Consider the following 26,502-nt stretch of genomic DNA (forward strand, 5'->3'; position numbering starts at 1 on the left):
TGGATGTGGTAGAGAAGTCTCTGATTATTGCAGGTTCCCAGGGTTCAGGTGTTATGAGATGTGTAGATGGCGGCCGGGGAGAGGAATCTTCACTACAAGGTCAGATGAGGACGACGTGATGGAAATGTGATCTGGCAGCGGGAGGAGCAGAGTAATTATCTAGAACCTTCTTAGTGGGGATCTGGAGGTGCAGACATAAGGACAGTGGGACAGAAAAAGTGATGCAAGGGCAAAATGTGGGCAGCTGCCCATAGAAACCATTCAGATTGCAGTTCTCATATTCCCAAGGGCCTGTGAAATAAGGCAGCTTGAATTTGATTGGTTGCTATGGAAACTCCCAGTTTTAACACTTTTCCTCTATTGTGTTTTTATCAGAAGTGGGAGGAGTTACAGTTTATGGGAGCATGTCCTTTCCAACTTATCCAGACAATGGTTCCCCTATAGCTTCCCTTAATCAAACAGAGATGAATTTATTGCGCAAAGGCCTCTCATTTGTCACAGACTGCCATTTTAACCCATTTAATTAGGTAAAGGACCCAAATCTTTTTGTCAGAAAGCTGAAATGGAGCAAGTTCTTCCTTACAAATGAAGAGGAAGAGTGCCGAAAATTGGGCATTGAACCAACGGAACTGCGCTATGTTAGGCTTCTTGCAGACCTCCTTGAAGAGGGGGAGAGACAGATAGGTGAAGGTCCCTTCACAAATCTAAGACCACCGTCAAGAAAGAATCCTCCAATAAATGAGTATTCCCCTTTGGATGCTTTTCTTTTAGCTACAACAGAAAAAATGAGGTCACTCCAGTTGCACAAACCACATACGTCAAATGTCACAAAATAGGAATTTTATATCAAGACACGGAGGCTCATATTGCATTCTCTTCCTTTACTAAATTCCATAGCAGCAAAGAAGAAAAAAACCAAGGTAACATACAGAAACACCCCTAAGGGTAGCCCCTCCCACCAACCAGTCCATAAATAGGCCCCCCTTGGGTGTAATCTTCCTCTTTCTTTGCTGCTCCATGGCAGATAAGTGTTTGGTTTTTCTTCTCTAGCTTCATGTAAAGGGTTAATAGGGTCTGGATACCCTGCGACTGTCTATATATATTTTTCTCCACAGGTTTATATGTTTATCCTTTATTCCCTCATTTAGTTGCCCTCAGTTTTGGGTTTTGTTCCCCTCGTTTGTGGGTTTAGTGCTGTCCCCTTAAATTTTCTATTCTTTCGTTTTACGTCTGTTTTCCCCCCTTTTCCCCATGCCTTTTTTCTTTTGTTTTTCTTCTCTCTAGCCGCGCGCCGCTGGCCCGCTGGCCCGCCTGTCCTTCCCTCCTCTTGCCTGTTATTCTCGCCGGCTTCTTGTTGGTGAAGGCGGGGTGTTCAGCGCCATTTCTCCCTCTTGCCGCCTTCGGCTTCTTCACTGCGCCGGTGATCTCGCGAGACGAGATTTCGGGCGCCATCTTAGGTGCGGTTGCTCGGGATTCCTGGGCGTTTCCTTGGGCGGCGCTCCTCTCTCTGTTCTTTTCCCTGGTGATACCGGAGGGGACGGGGGCGTGTCTCCCTGCCCCGCTCCACCCCTCATTTTCTCTACGGCGCTCGCGGTCGCCATTTTGATGTGACGGATCGTCGGCTTTGGTTGGTTCTGCTGTCTTGCTCTGTTTTCCTCAGGAGTGACTAACTCCCTCAGTGTTTTATCATGTCTCGCCCTTCGGATAGCACCCCTTTAGCCCCTGCCAGTTCTCAAGTGGCCATTCCTCTGGTTTTCCCCCCCTGCTCACTCTGGGTCTGTTTCTGTGCCTGCTGCTGACGCCCAGACTCTGGCTTTGCAGCAGTCTATATCTCATGCCATTGCCTCTGCTATGGGGTCTATGTCCTCAATTTTATCTCAGTCTATATCGCCGGCCCTTGGCCCTTTAGGGCCCCCCCCCCCCCATCTGATGCGGTTGCCTCCAGAAATCCTACTAATGATAGAACTATGCTATCAAAAGAGAGCGTGCTCAGCACACGCAAGAGAGCCTGTCCATGCCAGGCAGAAAAAGCGCGGCCGTGGAAGTCAGCTCGCAATCAGCCTGAGCATAGTTCTAACTCCGATATGGAGTCCGATGAGGAGGCTTTGAACTATCACCAAGGTGATTCTGATAATGATGTTGAGGGCGCTATGGCGGCTCCTGAGATGGACGATAACGTCCCTGTGTCTCGCCCCTCTACTAGTGTAGCCCCGGATGCCACCATGTCGGGCTCGGTCTCCCTTACGGACCCTTCTGGGGAGCCCCTGTTTGACCCCGATAGTCTGCATCATCCCAGATCTGCAGAGTGGGTCCCCGCGCCATATGTGGCCCATTATTTAGAGGCCAGAATGAGAACGCCCTTATGTAAGGAGACGCGTAATAAATTAAGGGCTGAATGCCCTCGCCCTCTTATTCCTAATAAGGTCTGCAAGACTCCTAACGTTGACCCTAAAATGGTCCAGTTCCTGGCCAAAACGGGGTTCAATCCCCGCAGGGGCTTAGATTCCGCTCTCCGGGCTTGCCAGGATAAACTCCTGGATATCCTAAGGCTCCTGGCTAAAATATTTGATATAGCTGAGTCTGCTAGGGCGGATAGCTCCCCCATTGACCCAGAGGAACTCCGTGGATGGGTTCAGTGAGCAATTTGTGTGGCAGGGAATGTAAATACTTCCCTTGCGATCGAGAGGAGGAAAGCTATCCTAATGAAAATAGAGCCGAAACAGGCTAATATGGCTTTAACTGAGGCCGGCAAGGACGCTTAAGGGCTCCTTTTTGGTGACTCTTTTATAAAAGAGCTAGGGAAATTTGTGGGGGCCTTCACGGCCTTAGACAAAGCGCAGTCTTCCATGCGCAAAGTTTTTCACGGTAGGGTCTCTACTAGGGCCGGCAGTACTAGGGGCCGCCTGTCCGGCCGTGTGCATTTTTAGACCCGTAACACCGCTCGAGGTCCCTTCAACCAGCGTCCGGCGTTTCAGGACCACAGGCAACCAGCCCCCTTCTTCCCGTCCAGAGGTGCTTTCGGAAGGTCCAGAGGCTTCAGAGCAGCTCTGGGTTCAAGACGTCCCTTCGGTGAGTTATCAAAACCTGCTCCTTCCTTCTTCCCTTTGCATCGGGGGCAGACTCCAACATTTTTTGAATGCCTGGTCTCTCATCACGTCCGACCCGTGGGTCCTGGCTACAATCGTGGGGTTTCAGATAGAGCTGATAGACCAGGTTTTGTCTTCCTCCTGTCAGGGCAAGGAAGTTCTCGTCAGAGTCTCTCCGGCTCATAGATATGGATCTCACATCCCTTGAAGAAAAAAGGGCTATAGAGAGGGCTCCGCTTTCCCCGGGCGGTGTCATCAGCGAGATTTTCCTGGTGGAAAAGAAAGGCGGACAGTTTCGGCCAGTAATAAACCTAAAGGCCCTAAACTATTATGTTCTGTACCGCCATTTCAAAATGGAGGGAATCCATCTTCTCAGGGACCTCCTGCTTCCGGGGGATTGGATGCTCAAGCTCGACCTGAAGGATGCTTACCTTCCGGTTCCGGTCGCCGAACGGTCCAGGGACCATCTTTGGTTCCTTTGGAGGGGTCAGCTCTGGCGTTTTACCTGCCTCCCGTTCGGCCTTTCTTCGGCTCCATGGTGTTTTACCAAACTCATGAAGCCGGTAGTTTCTTGGCTTCGCGGTCAGGGTGTCCGTCTGATAATCTACTTGGACGACATGCTGATCATGGCCCAGGACCCGTCCATCCTTCGGTCTCACCTGCGTTTATCCATTTCCCTTCTAACCGGTCTAGGGTTCGTTATCAATCAAGAGAAATCTTGTCTTCATCCGTCGAGGTCCATGGAGTTCTTGGGATTCACTGTGGATTCCACTGCTCTCACTCTGCGCCTTCCCCTGTCCAAGGTCCGATCCATCCGCAAGGAGCTCCATCGCATCTTGCGGCTCCCCCAGGTTTCCCTTCGAACACCTTGCCCGGATAGTGGGTCTCCTGTCGTCCTCTATTCAAGCAATCTTCCCGGCCCCGCTTCACTACCGGGCGCTTCAACGGCTCAAGATTGTACATCTGCAGGTGGCGGCCTCCTACGCGGACTCAATAGTCCTGGATCAGGGCACCAGAGACGAGCTGACGTGGTGGATTCACAACCTCGACGCGTGGAATGGCAAAGCCCCAGCAGGATTTGGTTATAGAATCGGACGCCAGCCTGCAGGGATGGGGTGCACGCTGCAACGTTGTTTCCACCGGGGGTCCTTGGTCGACGTCAGAGGTGTCCCTACACATCAACGCCTTGGAGCTCTTAGCGGGCTCCTTCACGATTCAGAGCTTCACCAGCGACAAGGTCAGTGCTTGCATACGGCTCAGGATGGACAATGTGTCAGCCGTTCGCTATGTGAACTCCATGGGCGGCACTCGTTCGGCAATGTTGACGCATCTGGCGAAGGAGTTCTGGTCCTTCTGTCTGGACAGGGGCTTCACGGTGGTGGCGGAGTATATTCCGGGTCTTCTCAATTATCACGCAGATTGGAATTCTCGGTACATCTCGGACTACAGCAACTAGAGATTGGAATCAACAGTGTTCTCTTCTATTGAATCCCTCTGGGGACCGTTTTCCTTAGCCCTCTTCGCTTCGCGATGGAACGCCCAGTTGTCCAGATATTACAGTTGGAGGCCGGACCCTCAGTGGACGCGCTCCTCCAGGATTGGTCAGGCACCCTCTCCTATGCCTTCCCACCATTTGCGTTAATTCCGCGGGTGCTTTCTCAGGTGCGTCGCCAAGCGGCAGAGATAGTTCTGGTGGCTCCTTTTTGGCAGGCTCAGGTGTGGTTTCCCCAGCTCGTCTTCTTCCGTCCCTGCCGAATCTCCTTCAGGGTCCAATGGATCAGCTCCACCCCCTCCTGATGGACAGCTCGCTGAGGCTTCTGGCGTGCAGGATTTCAGGGGGCGCTGGGACGTCGCTGGAGTATCGGAGACAGCGCGATTCCTTCTGGACAGTGCGTGGGCCCCCGGTACCAGGCGTGCCTACCGGGCAGCTTGGGGTTCCTGGACTTGCTGGTGCATGGAACGGAACCTGGATTCCGTTTCGGCTCCTGTAGAGGATATTTTACAGTTTCTGTCCTCACTCTTTGAAGACGGCAAAGCGTACCGTACTATTAATCTATACAGGTCAGCTATTTCCTCCCATCATCAGGGTTTTTCCGGCTGCCCGGCGGGTCAGCATCCTCTGGTGCGTCGGTTGCTCAAGGGTTCTCGTCTCTCTCAGCCTCCCAGGGCTCGCTTCTCGTCATTATGGGACGTTTCGTTAGTCATTGATTTCCTGTCTCGTTGGCCTCTTAATTCGGATTTATCTCTTCGTCAGCTTTCGGCCTTATATCCTGTAAGCGGGTTTCTGATGTCCGTGCCCTCGACTTTGACGCTGTCTCCTTTACCCCGGATGGGGTGACTTTCAACATTTCCCGTCGTACCAAGACCGCTATCAGGTCGGTTTCTTACCCTGTTTTTCCTGAATCTCCGGCGGTTTGTCCGGTTTCATGTTTCAGGGAGTACCTTTTCCGGACTTCGTCCCTGCGATCCTCGGACTCTCAGCAGCTTTTTATCTCCTTACGTAGGCCTTTTAGACCGGTCACCAGTGTTACCCTGTCTCGCTGGGTCAAATGGATTTTGTCTCTTGCAGGCATCGATACCTCAGTCTTCACCGCCCATTCGGTTCGGGGTGTTTCTGCCACGTCTATGGCGGTCTCGGGAACCCGTCTGGCGGATATCTTGAAGTTGGCGGACTGGTCCAGAGCTTCTACATTCAGGGATTTTTATTTCAGACCAAGGGGGGCCTATTTATGGACTGGTTGGTGGGAGGGGCTACCCTTAGGGGTGTTTCTGTATGTTACCTTGGTTTTTTTCTTCTTTGCTGCTATGGAATTTAGTAAAGGAAGCGAATGCAATACTCGCTTCCGTGTCTTTCATAAAATCATGACTTTACGTCATAAACTAGGAAAATCATACAATTAGTGGCTCTGGAAATGTTAAATAAGGATGACACTATAGTAATAAAACCCTCAGATAAGGAGGGGGACATAGTGATCCTAGATGACATAAAGTATGTGGAAATGTGCATGTGATTACTGGATAATAAAGGGTGCTATAAGAGATTGGAGCATAATCTGATCGAACTGTTCAAATGTGAATTCTCTAACATTTTGGAAAAAAGCAATGCAACAACATCTCATAGACAAGGGGGAGTTTGCTTTTTGTTGCCTGAACACCCGATATTAGCAGCCTTCTATAGTCTCCCAAAAATTCATAAAAGGGCTCTCTCTATTAAAGGGCAAGCCCATTGTATCAGGGGTAGGCAGCCTCACGGAAAAAATCAGTGTGTATGTTGATGAGATACTGAGGCCATTCGTTGTGAATCTACCATCATCTGTAAGGGACTCAATGTCTTGAGACATCTATTGTGATACGGGTACATGTCTAGCCAGCCTGGATGGAGAAGCGCTCTACAGTTCAATACCACAAGATAAAGGCTGTCAGACAGTTAGAACATTCCTAATGGAAAGGGGGTCACATCTGTCCTCACATAATCATTTTGTGATGGAACTGCTTGAATTTATATTGACCCATAATATCTTTACCTTTGACCGCAAAATTTACCACCAGCTCAGGGGAGTGGCAATGGGGAGCCCATGTGCCCCCACTTTTGCCAATCTCTACCAGGGCTGGTGGGAAAGAGAATTTGTGCTCTGTGAGAAAATGGAACAGTGGACATCCTCAGTTATCCTATGGATAAGATTTATTGATGTCTTTATATTGTGGAATAACACTAATGGGGCATTTAAAGAATTTGTCTCACAATTAAATAAGAATGAACTGGGTCTGTCAGTAAAACCCACCTTACTTTCCTGGATCTCTCCATCAGTATTGGGAATTCCGGAAAAATAGCAACTAACATGTTCCGTAAGCCCAAGGTGACAAATACTTTGCTTAGATGGGAAAGTGCGCACCCCGATAGGCTAAAAAATGGAATACCTAAAGGACAGTACTTAAGGGTCGCCGTAACTGCTCGCAATGGGTAGACTTTAAGGAAGCAGCAAATGGCTTACAGAGGAGGTTTTCTCAGAGGGGGTACCCTAAGTCATGCCTTAAGGGTCAATACACACGTCCGTAAGTGTTTTGCGGATCCGCAAAACACTGACACAGGCCATGTGCACATGGCCGGCACTGTGATAGAAAATGCCTATTCTTGTCCACTATTGCGGAGCCGCAGACCAAAAGTTTCAATAGTAAACTATTGAAAATGAATGGGTCCGCCCCCGTTCCGCATCATACGGACATCTGAATGGAGCCTAAGAAAGCCTATCAACATGCGGCTATGAGCAATAGGGATGAACTTTTACATCCTAAGAAACAGGTTGTGGATGATACTACAATCCGGAATATAGGAACGTATGATCTGGCGCACAAGGAGGTCCAGAATATTCTGGAGGACTACTGGGGGATCCTCAAATTGGATCCCATAATGGGACAAATGGTGGGGATCACCCCCTTATTACATACAGAAGGGAAATGTCACTGTACCTTCTGTGACAGAGGTTAGAAGATCGGAGAGACTGACTGCACGTGAGGTTAACTGACAGTCTCTTGATTTGCAGTGTTGTGGATTGGTAATGACCACACCATTTGTCATGTGCAGCCCGTGGTCATTACTGTATTCCCTACTTAGTTTGGTCTCACACTTCATACCATACGGTTGATATTCTCTGCTTGGATTTGGAAGAGTTGGTGTGTGGACCTTATCTGTGTTCCTGCTCATCCATTTTCTATAAGATAAGTTGTACTGCTCGTTGTATATGGTTGTTCTCCTGTCGTTGTTACTAGGCCTCAGGGAGACACTGGTTCATTCACCTGGGAAGGAACCAGTAGTCTCATTCTCTGCCACTACCTAGGGCATTTCAGGGCTCCTAGGGTCTAGGTTCCGGCGTATGTATTTTCCCACCTTCAAGGTCTGTACATACTGACAGGAGTCAGGGCCAGGTTTAGGGGCTTCCTAGGAGGTGACCTTTTCCCTCTCCCTAGCCTTGAGGCCTAGCTCTGTGTCCCTCCCCTGTAATCGTGATATTATCAACTGCCAAAAAAAAGCCATTTTGTTCGGATCAGTGCAGCTATGGATCCTATGTCTGTACTCTTCTGGGGATGAGAGTCAACATGTGGGTATGATCATTTCATTGCTTAAAGGTGACGCCCAGTCTTGGGCTTTTTCTCTGCCGGCCGGATCACAGTCCCTCCAGTCGGTAGATTAATTTTTTAGAGCCTTGTGTCTTATTTATGATGACCCGGATAAGATCTCTCAGGCAGAGACCAAATTACGTTGATTACAGCAGGGAGAGCACTCCGCGGAGACCTATTGCTCTGAATTTAGGAGATGGTCTATGTATAGGTAGTGGAATAATCCTGCTCTCCGTAGCCAATTCTGTCAGGGGCTATCTGAGAGGCTTAAGGACGCGTTGGCCTTTCATGAAAATCCTGAGTCATTGAAAGCAGCTATGTCCCTTGCTGTACTTCTTGATAGACGCCTGAGAGAGAGATCTAGGGTTCCTCACCCTGAGGACATACTGTCGAATAATATGGCAGCTTCCTTTGACACTTATGGTGGAGAGACACCTGTGGTTACGCCTTGTGACGAGCCTATGGAGTTAGGAGGAGCTACTCCTGGAACTGCTGGCAAGAGCTTTGGTCATAGGAAGGGAGTCTGTTTTTGTTGTAGAAAGAAGGAACATTTTGTGAATATATGTCCGTACGTTCAGCGTCAAGGCGAAAAAAAAAAAAAAAAAACGTTTAATCCCCAACTTACTATTGGTGGTGTGGGTGGGAAGCCAGAAAACTAACTTTTTCCATTTACTGTTATTACCTGATTTCTCCTGTCGGCCGAGGTGGCGCTAGACTCCAAAACTGTGGGAATTGAGATGTTTATTGACAGTGGGGCAGGGGTTAACCTAGTTGATGGTCAGTTTGTTCATATGCATGGTTTGACAACAAATGCATTAGACAAAAATTGTGCAGGACATCCATTTAAAGGTGGGTGATTTTCATCAAGAATTTATCTCGTGTTTTGTGCTGGAGGTTCTGCCTGCTCTGGTGGTGCTAGGTTTACCATGGTTAAGTAAACATAATCCTACCATCGATTGGCAAGCAAGACAGATTCTTGATTGGAGTGATTATTGCACAGACAATTGTCTTAGCACATCACTTTCTGATGTAACCACTAAAGCTGTACCTTCCTTTATTTCTGATTTTGCTGATGTATTCTCTGAAAGTGGAGACCAGGAGTTACCCCCACATCGAGAGTATGATTGCCCTATCAATCTTATTCCCGGAGCTAAATTGCCCAAATCTCGGTTGTATAATGTTTCTGAACCCGAAAGAGCAGCCATGCAAGAGTATATCACCGAGAGTTTGGCTAAGGGACATATTAGACCATCCAAATCCCCAGTTGCTGCAGGGTTTTTCTTTGTTAAGAAAAAGGACGGAACTCTCTTAGGCCATATCTGGATTTCCATGATCTTAAATCGCATTACTGTCCGTGTTTCCTATCCCCTTCCTTTGATCCCAGATTTGTTCAATCAGATTGTCAGTACCATGGTGTTCTCTAAATTGGATTTGAGGAGGGCATATAATCTGGTAAGGGTCAAGGAGGGGGACGAATGAAAGACAGCCTTTAATACCCCTGAAGATCATTTTGGGAATTTGGTCATGCCTTTTGGGTTGACCAATGCTCCTGCAGTTTTTCCACATTTCATTAATTAAATTTTTCATCATCCGGTAGGCAGGTTTGTGGTGGTGTATCTGGATGATATTTTAATTTATTTCCCCAACATGGAGAAGCATCAGGATCACGTGAGACAGGTCTTTCAGATACTACGGGAGAATAAATTGTATGCTAAGATGAAGAAGTGTTTATTTGAGGTTCTGGAAGTGCAATTCCTGGGTTACTTACTCTCATCTTCGGGTTTTCGTATGGATCCGGAAAAAGTCTGTGCTGTGTTGGACTGGGATCGGCCTGAGAATCTAAAAGCGCTCATTCATCTTGAATTACTCAACTGTTGTTAAACCATTAACAGATATGACTAAGAAAGGTGCGGATTTCTCAGTCTGGTCTGATGAGGCATTACATGCCTTTTTAGCGGTAAAGGAATGTTTTGCTTCTGCTCCTATACTGGTGCAGCCAGACGTGTCACAGCCATTAATTGCGGAGGTTGACTCATCCGACCGTGGACCTGTTCCCAGGGTGTCCTGTAAGAACTGTACAGTGATGTTCCTCGAACACCTTGTGCCGTAATTCAGAAGGAACAAACAACTTTCCCGGAGTACAAGAATCCGGTGCATCTCCCTGGGCCTCCAACACCTCTGCCTCAAGGTCGGGATAAAGAGCAGACAAGATAGCACCAGGATCTTCCGAATCACCCTTCCCCTCAGGAAAGTTCTTAATCCCAGGGCGATAAGTGACAATGAAATTAAATCTGGTAAAAAACAGCGACCCTCTGGCCTGCCTTGGGTTCAGACATTTAGCCGACTCCAGGTAAGCCAGATTTTTGTGATCGGTAATTACCGTAATGGGATGAACCGCTCCTTCCAACCAATGACGCCATTCCTCAAAAGCCAACTTCATGGCCAGCAATTCTCTATTGCCTATGTCAAAATTTATTTCAGTAGCAGAGAGTTTCTTAGAGAAGAAAGCACATGGGCGGCATTTACTAGGTGAAGGACCCTGCGACAAGACTGCTCCTACCCCTACCTCAGATAAGTCAACCTCAACAATAAATGGCTGTGACACATCTGGCTGCACCAGTATAGGAGCAGAAGCAAAACATTCCTTTACCGCTAAAAAGGCATGTAATGCCTCATCAGACCAGACTGAGAAATCCGCACCTTTCTTAGTCATATCTGTTAATGGTTTAACAACAATCAATAGATAAATTTGCGGTAGTAGTTGGTGAATCCCAAAAATCGCATGAGCGCTTTCAGATTTTCGGGTCGATCCCAGTCCAACACAGCACAGACTTTTTCCGGGTCCATACGAAAACCCGAAGATGAGAGAAGATAACCCAGGAATTGCACTTCTGGAACTGCAAATACACACTCATCTTAGCATACAATTTATTCTCCCTTAGGATCTGTAATACCTGTCTCATGTGATCCTGATACTTCTCCATGTTGGGGGAATAAATTAAAATATTATCCAGATACACCACCACAAACCTGCCCACCAGATGATGAAAGATGTCATTGATGAAATGTTGAAAAACCGCAGGAGCATTGGTCAACCCAAAAGGCATGACCAAATTCCCAAAAATGACCTTTAGGGGTATTAAAGGCCATCTTTCATTTGTCCCCCTCCTTGACCTTTACCAGATTATATGCCCCCCCTCAAATCCAACTTAGAGAAAACCTTGGCACGACAATCTGATTGAACAAATCTGGGATCAAATGAAGGGGATAGGAAACACATACAGTAATGCGATTTAAGCTCACGGAAATCCAGACATGGCCTAAGAATTCCATCCTTTTTCTTAACAAAGAAAAACCCTGCAGCAACTGGGGATTTGGACGGTCTAATATGTCCCTTAGCCAAACTCTCGTGATATACTCTCGCATGGCTGCTCTTTCGGGTTCAGAAAGATTATACAACCGAGATTTGGGCAATTTAGCTCCGGGAATAAGGTTAATAGGGCAATCATACTCTCAATGTGGGGGTAACTCCTGGTCTCCACTTTCAGAGAATACATCAGCAAAATCAGAAATAAAGGAAGGTACAGCTTTAGTGGTTACAACAGAAAGCAACGTGCTAAGACAATTGTCTATGCAATAATTACTCCAATCAAGAATCTGTCTCGCTTGCCAATCGATGGTAAGATTACGTTTGCTTAACCATGGTAAACCTAGCACCACCGGAGCAGGCAGACCCTCCAGCACAAAACACAAGATAAATTATTGATGAAAATCACCCACCTTTTATAAACATTTTTGAGTGAGTGGAGTGGAATCAATTGCAACACTGAAATATTTTTGTCTAATGCATTTGTTGTCAAACCATCCATACAAACAAACTGACCGTCAACTAGGTTAACCTCTGCCCCACCGTCAATAAACGCCTCAATTCCCACAGTTTTAGAGTCTAGCCCCACCTCGGCCGACAGGAGAAATCGGTTACTACCAGTAAATTAAAAAAGTATGTCTTCTGGCTCCCCACCCACACCACCAATAGTAAGTTAGGGATTAAACTTTTTTTTGTTTTACCTAGACACGAACATACAGACATATTTATAAAATGTCCCTTCTTTCCACAACAAAAACAGACTCCCTTCAAATGACCAAAGCTCTTGCCAGCAGTTCCAGGAGTAGCTCCTCCTAACTGCATAGGCTCGTCACAAGGCGCAACCACAGATGTCTCTCCACCATAAGTGTCAAAGGAAGATGCCACATTATTCGACAGTACGTCCTCATTGTGAGGAACCCTAGATCTCTCTCTCAGGCGTCTATCAAGACATACAGCAAGGGACATAGCTGCTTCCAATGACTCATGAAAGGCCAACGCGTCCTCAAGCCTCTCAGATAGCCCCCGACAGAATTGGCTACGGAGAGCAGGATTATTCCACTCCGTATCCGGAGACCATCTCCTAAATTCAGAGCAATAGGTCTCCGCTCTCCCTGCCGTAAACAACGTAATTTGGTCTCGGCCTGAGAGATCTGATCTGGGTCATCGTAAATAGGACCCAAGAGTCTAAAAAATTAATCTACCGACTGGAGGGACTGTGATCCGGTCGGCAGAGAAAAAGCCCAAGACTGGGCGTCACCTTTAAGCAATGAAATGATCATACCCACATGTTGACTCTCATCCCCAGAAGAGTACGGACGCAGCTTAAAGTACAATTTACACGACTCCCTGAACCAAAGGAAATTGTCGCTACCCCATGAAAAATCTGTCCGGGAGGGCAACATTAGGTTCAGGGCAGGCCTGGTACCCACCACCGGAACCAGCCGACTGTGGTCTCTGAATCTGCAAGACGGTTGCGTGAAGGTCAGCTACCTTCAAAGACAGATCCTGCAGCTGTCAGACCAGTGTAGACATAGGATCCATAGCTGCACTGATCCGAACAAAATGGCGTTTTTTTGGCGGTTGATAATGTCACGATTACAGGGGAGGGGAGGGACACACAATTAGGCCTCAAGGCTAGGGAGAGGGAAAAAGTCACCTCCTAGGAAGCCCCTAAACCTGGCCCTGACTCCAGTCAGTATGTATAGACCCTGAAGGTGGGAAAATACATATCCCGGAACCTAGACCCTAGGAGCCCTGAAATGCCCTAGGTCAGGGGTAGGCAACCGCTGTTGTGAAACTACAACTCCCAGTATGCATACTTGCTCTGCTCTTCTAAGAACTCTCATAGAAATGAATGGAGCATGCTGGGAACTGTAGTTTCACAACAGCTGGGAGCCGGAGGTTGCCTACCGCTTCCCTAGGTAGTGGCAGGGAATGAGACTACTGGTTCCTTCCCAGGTGAACGAACCAGTGTCTCCCTGAGGCCTAGTAACAACAAGCACAGGGGAACAACCAAATACAAAGAGCCGTACAACTTATCTTATAGAAAATGGATGAGCAGGAACACAGGTAAATTCCACACACCAACTCTTCCAAACCCAAGCAGAGAATATTAACCGCATGGTATGAAGTGTGAGACCAAACTAAGTAGGGAATGCAGTAATGACCACGGGCTGCACGTGACAAGAGGTGTGGTCATTACCAAACCACAACACTGAGAATCAAGAGTCTCTCCGATCTTCTAACCTCTGTCACAGAAGTTACCGTGACATATAGCTATACATCACAGACCACTGCACACTTATAGCTACACCACAGATGACTGCACACCTATAGCTACACCCCAGACCACTGCACCTCTATAGCTACACCCTAGACTACTGCACCGCTACAGCTACACTAAAGACCACTGCACCCCTATAGCTACACCCCAGACCACTGCACCTCTATAGCTACACCCCAGACTACTGCACCACTATAGCTACACCAAAGACCACTGCACCCTTATAGCTACACCACAGATGACTGCACACCTATAGCTACACCCCAGACAATTGCACCTCTATAGCTACACCCCAGACAATTGCACCACTATAGCTACACCAAAGACCACTGCACCCATATAGCTACAACCCAGATGACTGCACCTCTATAGCTACACCACACCATAGATGACTGCACTCTTATAGCTACACCCCAGACCACTGCACACCTATAGCTACAACACACATGACTGCACCCCAATAGCTACACCCCAGATGACTACACCAATATAGTCACATCCCAGACCTCTACACTCCTATAGCTACACATCTGACTGCTCCATTCCTTTTCTGTTACTCCAGACACAGATGCTAGACATGTCCTCACCTTCTTATTGAATGGATATTGCTGCTTCTGGCTCCTGTGGTGGTATTTCGCCTCCAGTTCGTCCATCCAGTCAATGTTCCAGTCAAGAACCGGTAATGGATTGACTTTGGGTTTCCTACTGTTCGGATCTGTGCCATCACCCTGGTTCTGAGCAGCCAGCAATCCATCCAGAGGGGAAGCAGATGGTGAAAAGTCTGTATATGAACACAGGACAGGTCAGGGCCATACAGCTGAAAGGTTACTGCCCCTTACTCCCTGAAATACTCTGTGCTAGTAGAGTATCACACAGGATTTTATTTTATTATAGAATACATTATAGTCTTTATCTCCTTCTGTGACTTGAATTAGGAAGGTGCCCTTTAAGAATAATGGACGACTGCACCGGCACATAAATTCATTGGCAGCACTTATAATATTAAATTGATCCTCTGCCAGGGAAGAGACTGGTGCAGTGGGCATTAGGTGGGAATTACTTCAGACCAGGGGGTACAGAATTTATCAGCTGAAGAATATTTAGTAAATGTCTGACCCCAGCCCAGGAGCTAAATATACAGAAAGAAGTTACTTAGTTATACAGGAAAATTACACCCCTACCAAAATCCACCCCTACCCCACAGTGTTTTGCTCATGTAACAGAATATCCTGGAGAGCATTTAGATGGTGATTTATCAAAATCTTCACATTTTAGAGAATGAATCCAGGAGAAATCTGTTCCATCCGCCTGACCAGACATTCATAGAGGAGTAGTTATAATCTTGCATATAGTTGGCAGTATTATAGTACATATGCAGTGTCCCACTCAAGACACGTGTGCACTGCAAAAATTAAGTGTAAACTGTATGATTGTGTTGCATTCTGCATTACATCACCTGTTGTATCCCTGTTCATAGGCTGGTTAGGTGCACTTTATACATCCCACCACTAGAGGGGGATAGCACTTAGTTTTTATAAATACCTTTAGTCAGGCCTAGTGTGGGTTAGTTAGTTGTTGGCAAGTCAGTTAAGACTACACATCACAGAGTAGTGAGTGAAGTCAGAAGTAACAATGTGGTAGTGCCAAAGTATGAGGAGCAGGAGAGCATTTTCCTCCTGTGGTCCTCTTAGTTCCTTTCATCCTACAACCAGAGGATAGAGTTTCGTCCCTGGAAGAAATCCAAGCAGAGAGACATCGGTGATAACAGCCACTACCTCAGGCTTAATGGGCACCTTTGCACATGGTGGAGGACAATCTAGCTACAGGCAGCCTCACCATAAACTATAGAAGACAGATTAGCTACCTGTTCAAGGGCTTGGAAGATACAGAAATTATAGGACTAAGCATACCCGAAAAGAGTACTACTTCACCACAGCCTGAGTCAGAACCTAGCCAAACCTATTAACAGTGGATCAACAGAATTCCTCTAAATATCAAGAGACTGTATTCTGTCTGGATGTATATGCTGCAACTAAAACCAGCTACAGTAGAAGTTGTGAGTTGTATCCTACCACTGTCTACCTTATTCTTCAATATTAATACAACTGGTTGTACCACCATAAACGGTACTGGCGTCACGACAAATACCACCAAGGGACCGAGCCGCCACAAGCACCCTAAACATCACCGTCATCAAGGGCACCTCAACCTCCATCTAGGCTGGTGCTTCCCTACCACAGAGCGTGCCCCGGAGGATTTCGTGCTGTCTTCCTCATCACTGTGCTGCCGGCCCAGGGAGGTTTTCTGCTAACCGCGAGTAAACCGATTAACTGTACTACTAATCCTCTCATCGGCCCACCGTGCACCTCACGCGTCGCCCCTGCGGTTCTGGCTGGCTGCACATAGGAGGCAGTATTATAGTAGTTATATCTTGTACATAGGAGCAGTATTATTGTAGTTATATTCTTATACATAGGGGGCTGTAATATAGTAGTTATATTTTTGCACATAGGAGGTGGTATTACAGTAGTTATACTCTTGCACATCCGAGCAGTATTACAATAGTGATATTCTTATACATAGGGGGCTGTATTATAGTAGTTCTATTCTTGTACATCCGAGCAGTATTACAATAGTGATATTCTTGTACAGTGATACTTCAAGATACAATGGTCTCAGGATAAAATATATTCTGCATACAATGGTCCTTTCTGGGCCAGCGTAAGTTGAAACTAGACTCAACATACAATGCCTCAGACTCAGATCTAACCATATAATACGGCCGTTTCACTGGTAAAACATCTGTATTGATTGTCTAGTAGCTCCTCTGTAATACTACATGTTCTGTACTGCCCCCTGTCTATGCCAAGATTAGTTGCTCCGTCCTATCCATTTGAAGAGACGGGAGTCATCCCATAGAAGTGAATGGGGATGCCCTAGTTATAATTACACTGCTCGCTGCTGCAATTGCTGCGCCCTGCAGGTAAAGAACGTAGAGAATGCAGCACTACTACGAGCAAGCTGTTCGGTGGGGGTGTCGGGAGTCAGACCGCCACCGATCTCATATTGATGACCTATCCTAAAGATAGAAAAAAAGATTTAACAGCTCACGATCCTTGTACACGCTGTACGGGAAGAAGCAATCCCCATGTCAAGGCCAACATATAATCCCAGCGGACGTTCTTGCTTCCAATACGCTATATTTTTTATTTCAACTTCAAAAGTTACAAATTTACAGGACGCATTTCAGCCCGTCCAGTCTTTCTCAACTGCATGATACTAAATGACACTTAGTAACATTTTATAGGTACAAATCCAAATCACCTGATCATGACATCATCAATTCATTAAACAAACAGGAAGTTACATAGGTAAATCGTAAGAATGTTTCATCTTACTTTAATCCATATTTACTGCAAAGGAAACAAAAGTCCTTCAAACTATCAACGTGGTATTGCGGTCTGTAAGAAAATACACTCTACATTAGAAGACTATTAAAAAAACTATAAAAAAAAAACACATGACTTCATAATCCCTATTCAAACCCCTAGGCTGTAGGGTATCCAATGTATGGATCCAAAATGCCTCTCTCCTAAGTAACAACTTTTTTATATTTCCTCCCTTTCTTGGCTGATGAACCTGCTCTATTATCTGATATTTCAATTGTGCAATAGAATGTTTACAGTTATGAAAATGAAAAGGTATAGGCAATAAAAGATTATTTTTCGTATAGTGGACTTATGTTTACTGATGCGATCTTTAACTGTCTGCATGGTCTCCCCTATATACAACAAGCCACAAGGGCATTTTATAAGGTAAATCACGTTTGCAGTATCACAGATAAAATAACCCTTGATTTTATAAGGTTTTCCAGTGCGCGGATGGTAAAAACAAGTGGCCCTTTAGTACATTTGAGCATTGCATGCAATGGAGGCAGGGGAATGTTCAAAATTTCCCCCTTTCATGCTCCCTATGTCTGCACGTACTAGTTGATCCCTTAAATTTGGACTCCGCTTGTTGCAGATAAGGAGTGGATTTTTAAATTCCTCCACTGTTGGATATGATTTTCCTAGAATATGCCAGTGCTTGCATATGATATTATCAAAATGATAATTGAAAGGATTGAATTTCTGTATGAACGCTATACGGTTGCTCTTATTTTTAGGGACTGATTACTCTCCCATATCACTTCTAGCCTCCATTAATATCTTTTTAGGATAATAACCCCTGTCCAAAAATCTGGATGTCATTTCTTTAATCCTTTTGTGCATCTCAGGGTCTTTAATTATCTTCTTAACCCTCATGTATTGGGATTTCGGAATGGCTTTTTTCAGAGCCAATGGGTGGGCACTTTGATGATGTAAAGCGCTGTTTCTATCTATTTCTGTTCTGTATAAATCAGTATAAAAATATCCATCCTCATGTTTCATTACCACAGTGTCTAAAAAGCTGACAAAACTTCGATCATATGTCAATGTGAATTTCAGTTCACCGCAAACACTGTTCAAATGTTCAGAAAAAAGAAGGAGGAACTCAAGTGGCCCCGCGCAGAAAATGTAATCTATAAATCTTTTCCAGGTAAGGGCAGGTAAGTACAATTTTTAGAAAATGGTCATGAGTGTAAACGTACTGTTTTTCAAAAGATGACAAAAACGCCTTTGCGTAGGGCGGGGCCACATTGGAGCCCATCGTGGTACCGCGTCGCTGCAAATAAAAATGGTCTCTAAGTAGAAAGTAGTTTTCATACAATACTAAATCGCAATAAATCCACAAAAAATTCCTTTTGTTCTATAATGGCTCGACGGTAACATTAACAATACTGATTCTATACTTTATTGTGTTCTTTCAAAGTGTAGAAACTGACCACATCAATAGTCCCAAGCCAGCAATCTTCTGGAACCTCCTTCAGTTCCTGTATAACCTTCAGAAAGTGAGAAGTATCCAACAGAAATTAATCAGTATTCCTCACCAATGGCGTCAATATTTTCTCCAGGACAATTGCCAGAGGAGACAACACAGAATCAACTGAGGCCACAATTGGTCGACCTGGGGGATTATCCAAGGTCTTGTGCACTTTCGGAAGTATATAAAGTACTGGCGTTACTGGTGAGTGAGTAATCAAAAAATCATACAATTTCTTATCAATAACCCCACGATCTACACTAAATTCAAGATTTTCGATTTTATGCGAAATATGGGGTTATGGTCCAGTATTTAATGAGTGCTTGTGTCAGATAGCTGCCAATACGCTTCTTGCATATATCTGATTTTGTCCATAATGACAATTGAGCCCCCCTTGTCGGCAGGCTTTATTATCAGTGATTCATCCCCATTAGGTCACGTATAGCTTGTCTCTCTTGTATTGTAATATTCTGTGATACTCAGAAATCTCCCCTTCTAGCCATGTCCATTTCATGTTGTGTTTCTTTTGTTACCAAATGCATGAATGTTTCTAGCGGATGGTAACTCTTAAGAGGTACAAAAGTGCTCCTTAATTGCAAACCTAAATCGGTTAATTTTAACATCTCATCTCCTTCATCATCACGTTTACCTATATCCGGCAAAATTAAGACTGTTTTTTAACAGAAAAATGTGCTTACAACCTCACTTTCCGAAAGAACTGCTGAAGATCTACATCCATTTGAAAAGTGTCAAAATAACTGACAGGGCTAAATAAAGGACCCTTATCTTGTATCTGCATAACAATATAATTTATAAATTTGGAGGATAGGTGGATGACCAAGGAGGGTTACCTTCCTGAGACCGCATTAGTACACTCGACGGTGGTAATCGCTCCAGGCCTCCTATGCTTTCGGCCCGCCCAGCGTTTCCTCGTGATGGACGCTGTCCATAGCCCCGTCTGGAAAAAGGGTGTGTATTTTGCGAACCATTCGTGTCGCTGCCCGGTTTTTAAATTTTTTTTTGTTTTAATTTTTTTTTTTTATTGGTTTTAAAACAATGAAATTGTACACTAGTTGTTTGCCCCACCATTGCAGCCATATAAGAATACAACTGATACAGTACAATCAAATGAGAAAAACAACTTCAAAGAATAGGAGGGGGGGGGGGGGGGTCTGAGGGGAGAAAGAAGGGTGGGGAAGAGGAAATAGATTTTGCTGCAATTAGGTAGTACGTGGATAAAACAAATAATAAAACATTGGTGTATGTGCTCACGACCAGTAATCTCTTCGAGAAATCCCTATATTTTTTCCAAGGTTTCCATATAGTTTCAATTTGCAATTTGCTCAAGGCGGTATAATTGATCACACCTTTGAATCCATTGTTTTAATGGGCGTGATTCTGTTTTTTTCCAGTAAACTGCAATAAATAGTCAGGACGACGCTAGCAAAATTTGACCCAATTTTTGTGTGTCCCTGGGACACCTGAGATTCCCGAACACCCCAATGAGACACAACTTCGGGGAGACTGGTATGGAAATTTTACACACGTCAGAGATGACTTTGCATATCTTTTGCCAGTAGGATGCAATTTTAGAACATTTCCACCATAAATGGCTGTGAGTGCCTATTTCAAGATCACATCTCCAGCAGACCGGGCTGCATTCAGGGAACATACGGTTAATTCTTAGTATCATGCAGTTGAGAAAGGCTGAACGGGTCCTGTAATTTTGTAATTTTTTAAGATGAAATAAAGAATATAACGTATTGGAAGCAAGAACATCTGCTGGGATTATCTGTTGGACTATCCTGAGGATCGGTCATCAATAGTAAAAAAGCAGACAACCCCTTTAAGGACTTCCTTTATCTGTCTTAGGCTACTTTCACACCTGCGTTAGGTGCGGATCCGTCTGGTATCTGCAAACGATGGTATCCGTTCAGTGAGGATCCGTCTGCATACACTTAGTAAAAAAAAGTCTAAGTCTAAGTGTAAGTCAAACGGATCCATCCTGACTTTACATTGAAAGTCAATGGGGGACGGATCAGTTTACAATTGCACCAATATTGTGTCAATGTAGACGGATCCGTCCCCATTGACTTACATTGTAAGTCAGGACGGATCCGTATGGCTCCCCACCGCCAGACGGACAGCGTTTTGGTGTCCGCCTCTAGAGCGGAATGGAGGCAGAAGGGAGCCAAACTGATGCATTCTGAATGGATCCACATCCATTCAGAATGCATTGGGGCTGAACGGATCTGTTTGGGGCCGCCTGTGAGAGCCTTGAAACGGATCTCACAGGCGGACCCTGAAACGGCAGTGTGAAAGTAGCCTAAGCTATCTGCTTATTTTACTTAAAACTTTTTCTTATTCTGGGGTGGCATTTTTGGGCTTTGAAACCAATTACTGGTTTTCAATAGAGTTATCGGCTCAAGTTACAATGGTTTCAACTTTCAACTAGCAATGGTGGTCCCAGAACCAATTAATATTGTAACTTGAGGGACCGTTGTACAATGGAGGCAGTATTAGGTAGTTATAATCTTGTACACAGGAGCAGTATTATGGTAGTTATATTTTTGTATATACCGTAGTTGGCAGTATTTTAGTAGTTATATTCTTGAACATAGATGCTTTATTATAGAAGTTATATTCTTGTAAATAGATGGCAGTATTATAGTAGTTATATTCTTGAACATAGATGCTTTATTATAGAAGTTATATTCTTGTAAATAGATGGCAGTATTATAGTGCGTAGGGGTTGTATTACAGTAGTTATATTCTTGTACATAGAGGCAGTATTATAGCAAGAAGAAATTCCAGTGATCTTCTAAAACAGATCTATATTGAAGCATATAAAATCCAGTATGATCCAAAGTCAGACATGCTTAGTCAAAGTCGCCTGACTGACTAGCAGACCACAGTCATAGCTAACATTTAAAAAAGAAGACTGCACCAATCAGAAAGTAACATACAGTCACATGATTTAAACATTATGAAACTGTGTATAAACAACTGTGACATATGAATCAATACTGAATGATTTCAAGAATTGCTAATGTGCGTGGATAGGTCCTGCTTTCTGTTCAATCCATGGGGAACGCGTGTATTCAATGTAAAAAGCCAGAAGGTTTTCCTATTGAATAGCGTGCACTTAAAATCTCCTCCACATTAGGTGGATTAACTCTTTCAATCCTAGCACATTGTTAGGCCTGTTATATCTCCAGAGTGCTTTGTGGCAAAATGCCTTGATAATGCAGAAATATTTTTCACAGTAGGCCTCATAACGTCAGAGAAATGTCCTCTAATCCTGACTTTTAGTGGTCCTGTAGTGCAGACGACATACTGCAGTCGGCGGTGTGTACAGGCGATAAGATATACCACATTAGATGTGTTGCAATTAATGTGCTGCCGGATGGGATAAGTTTGATTATAAGGAAAATAAGTAAATTCCTTCATACACAATCACCTCACAGCAAGTACATTTTTTGTGACCACACCTAATAAACCTTGGTAACGCAACATGTGAACACTGGCTTACAAATAAACTGGGAGATGACATAGATCCAAGAGTAGGCCACCCACCCGTAACCATCTTCTAGTACTTTGGCATACTCAGTGTCTTGGTACAAGACAGAAATGTATGAATGATGTCAGCAAATTTTTTTTTGTTGTTTTCTGCAGAAAATGCATTAGGAAAAACTGAAGGTTGGTTTTTGGTATTTTCATTTTTATTTTTCTGAGAAGACTTTCTTAAAAACTGCTGTCTATTCCTACTCTTTTGTGCAAGCCTCATGTTCCAGTTAGAATATTCCCTTTCCCTTAAACTTGATTGGACAACTGATTTTTCAATTGCAAATGCATCATGTGTGGAGCAGATGCATCCGACACATATTAGTTCACCTAACGGTAGGTTCTTTTTAATATGTTTAGGATGGCGTGAGCTGGCAAGCAATAACACAAAGCGGCCGCCTACTAGGGCAGTGCCGCTTTGTCACCGCATTGTAGCTGTGCCTTTTTGTCAGAGTAGGTCCCACTCAAAGAGGCGACCTTGGCGTAGTGAGTGGGCTTATGCCTTTTGATCAAAATGTACACTAATGCCTCTTGTACAGCATGCAGTATGGGGGGCTGTACACTTTAATATAGCGCTGAGAAGAGAGTTTAATTAGATCACAGCATAGCATTGTGGATGTGCGATCCAGTTCTGTTTTTCTCCCCCTGGCAATAACATACACTACGTGCAGAATTATTAGGCAAATTAGTATTTTGACCACATCATCCTCTTTATGCATGTTGTCTTACTCCAAGCTGTATAGGCTCGAAAGCCTACTACCAATTAAGCATATTAGGTGATGTGCATCTCTGTAATGAGAAGGGGTGTGGTCTAATGACATCAACACCCTATATCAGGTGTGCATAATTATTAGGCAACTTCCTTTCCTTTGGCAAAATGGGTCAAAAGAAGGACTTGACAGGCTCAGGAAAGTCAAAAATAGTGAGATATCTTGCAGAGGGATGCAGCACTCTTAAAATTGCAAAGCTTCTGAAGCGTGATCATCGAACAATCAAGCGTTTCATTCAAAATAGTCAACAGGGTCGCAAGAAGCGTGTGGAAAAACCAAGGCGCAAAATAACTGCCCATGAACTGAGAAAAGTCAAGCGTGCAGCTGCCAAGATGCCACTTGCCACCAGTTTGGCCATATTTCAGAGCTGCAACATCACTGGAGTGCCCAAAAGCACAAGGTGTGCAATACTCAGAGACATGGCCAAGGTAAGAAAGGCTGAAAGACGACCACCACTGAACAAGACACACAAGCTGAAACGTCAAGACTGGGCCAAGAAATATCTCAAGACTGATTTTTCTAAGGTTTTATGGACTGATGAAATGAGAGTGAGTCTTGATGGGCCAGATGGCTGGATTGGTAAAGGGCAGAGAGCTCCAGTCCGACTCAGACGCCAGCAAGGTGGAGGTGGAGTACTGGTTTGGGCTGTTATCATCAAAGATGAGCTTGTGGGGCCTTTTTGGGTTGAGGATGGAGTCAAGCTCAACTCCCAGTCCTACTGCCAGTTTCTGGAAGACACCTTCTTCAAGCAGTGGTACAGGAAGAAGTCTGCAAGGTAAGAAAAACATGATTTTCATGCAGGACAATGCTCCATCACACGCGTCCAAGTACTCCACAACGTGGCTGGCAAGAAAGGGTATAAAAGAAGAAAATCTAATGACATGGCCTCCTTGTTCACCTGATCTGAACCCCATTGAGAACCTGTGGTCTATCATCAAATGTGAGATTTACAAGGAGGGAAAACAGTACACCTCTCTGAACAGTGTCTGGGAGGCTGTGGTTGCTGCTGCACGCAATGTTGATGGTGAACAGATCAAAACACTGACAGAATCCATGGATGGCAGGCTTTTGAGTGTCCTTGCAAAGAAAGGTGGCTATATTGGTCACTGATTTGTTTTTGTTTTGTTTTTGAATGTCAGAAATGTATATTTGTGAATGTTGAGATGTTATATTGGTTTCACTGGTAAAAATAAATAATTGAAATGGGTATATATTTGTTTTTTGTTAAGTTGCCTAATAATTATGTACAGTAATAGTCACCTGCACACACAGATATCCCCCTAAAATAGCTAAAACTAAAAACAAACTAAAAACTACTTCCAAAAATATTCAGCTTTGATATTAATGAGTTTTTTGGGTTCGTTGAGAACATGGTTGTTGTTCAATAATAAAATTAATCCTCAAAAATACAACTTGCCTAATAATTCTGCACTCCCTGTATTATAGTAGTTATATTCTTGCAAATAGGGGGAAGTACTTGTATAGCTAAGATGTCCTGTGTAAATAAGGACAATAACATAACATTGTGGGGGCCATTTATCTAACTGGTATAAAGAAGCTGTCAAAAATACAAGGTGGAATCTAATTGGTTGCTATGGGCAACTAAGCCAGTTCTACTTTACACCAGTTTGATAAATGGCCCCATATGTATTATAATTTTATATGTATACTATCTACCACATGTGAGGTGCCCACAATTCATTACATAATAAACTATCTTGTTGCCATGAATACTCTGACTTTCATCACCGGGGCCCATTGCTCATGGCTGGATACTAAGCTTCCATGACCTTGGCCGTCATTCAACCACACTTTGCTTTGTGTGGAGTGACAGACAGATGTTCCAGTAAAGCCGCTTAAAATAATCAGATTTTATCTGATAATTCAGGATTTCATGTGGAACATAAGTAAGTTGTTTGTAAAAATGTGAAATTAACTCTCCAGCTGCCAGGAGGCATCTGTAAATCCGAGTCACTAACAACCTTCCAACTAAAGATGATTTGTCCCAAGCAATAAGGATTTACTGTGCTGTGGGTTCGCTTTATGGCTGCCATAAATTGTGACAAGCAGATTGTCAGCTCTGCCCCATAAAGATCATGTACTTACCATAGTCAGCGCTAGCGACTGGTCGGCAACCCCGGAGAACGAGGCATTAAGTTTAATTTTAATGCAAAAATTTAGGCACTTGCTCTAGAATTCACCACCATGTTTAAAGCTGTCGTCTGAAATCTGTGTCTCTCCAGTTGTTTCAAAACTACAACTACCAGCAAGCCCTGAGTCAGCGGCAGCTGGAGATCCACAGGATGCCAACCAATGCTTTAAAGTGTAATGGGAGATAGAGCAGCCAATGAAAGTAGTAATGCATTATCAAATACACGTATTCGCAGGTCATTCTGAGCCTTCTAGTACAGGGGCATAATACTAGAAATTAAGGTCAAGACTGACCACTGGCACCTGTTGGAGTTGGTAACATAGGGGGGGGGACTACAAGAGACGTGAGGCAGAACTGCAAGAGGAGCTGTTAAAAGGGGGACATCCCAAGCCAAAACAGGTTGCTGTTGCTGGTATGGTGACACCCTGATAGCGGAATGTGATTGTTAGGGCTCATGCACACGGCCATAGTTTCTGTCCGCATCCAATCCGCATTTTTTTGCAAGGATAGGACATTTCTACAGAAGTTAAAAAATAAATGGTAGCATGCACTCATCCGTGATCCGTGTTTTGCGGATCTGCGATGTGCGGACTGCAAAACGGATGCAGCCGTGTGCATGAGACTTTTGTCCAAGCCACAGTTCTCATGTAGAGGTCTGGGGAAGGGGGGGGGGGGGGGGAGATCACAAGATGATGAACTCTGGTGAGTTATCTCCAGTGGCATGGACGCCCAGAGCCCCATCTTGGCACTGGAAATACTCCATCTAAAAGAGCGGCGTTGATGAACAGGCACAAAGCCTATCATGTTATATACATATAACCTTTACACGGTGCTATTGAGAGGATAAGGACCTGTTTACAGCTGCTTTTGGAATCCAGTATACTGATCTGGCTGAGGATCTGGCTACCTGAGCTCACAGTATCCGGCATTGACAGATATACGACCATGCACAGCCAGATCCTCATTCACTCTAATGACATACACTCACCTAAAGAATTATTAGGAACACCTGTTCTATTTCTCATTAATGCGATTATCTAGTCAACCAATCACATGGCAGTTGCTTCAATGCATGTAGGGTTGTGGTCCTGGTCAAGACAATCTCCTGAACTCCAAACTGAATGTCAGAATGGGAAAGAAAGGCGATTTAAGCAATTTTGAGCGTTGCATGGTTGTTGGTGCCAGACGGGCCGGTCTGAGTATTTCACAATCTGCTCAGTTACTGGGATTTTCACGCACAACCATTTCTAGGGTTTACAAAG

General features: G+C 44.7%; 1 protein-coding gene across 4 annotated transcripts in view; it reads right to left on the bottom strand.

Moving 5' to 3' along the window:
- ROBO4 (roundabout guidance receptor 4) overlaps window positions 1–26,502 on the bottom strand; it is a 128,293-nt gene that overhangs the window by 2,426 nt on the left and 99,365 nt on the right. For all 4 annotated transcript variants that reach the window (XM_044281988.1, XM_044281987.1, XM_044281985.1 and 1 more), the window contains one exon: window positions 14,440–14,633. In XM_044281988.1, coding sequence (XP_044137923.1) covers window positions 14,440–14,633 — 194 coding nt within the window. The remainder of the gene's footprint in view (window positions 1–14,439; window positions 14,634–26,502) is intronic.

Source organism: Bufo gargarizans, chromosome 2 (assembly GCF_014858855.1).
Source record: "Bufo gargarizans isolate SCDJY-AF-19 chromosome 2, ASM1485885v1, whole genome shotgun sequence".
In the NCBI taxonomy this organism is placed as follows: domain Eukaryota; kingdom Metazoa; phylum Chordata; class Amphibia; order Anura; family Bufonidae; genus Bufo; species Bufo gargarizans.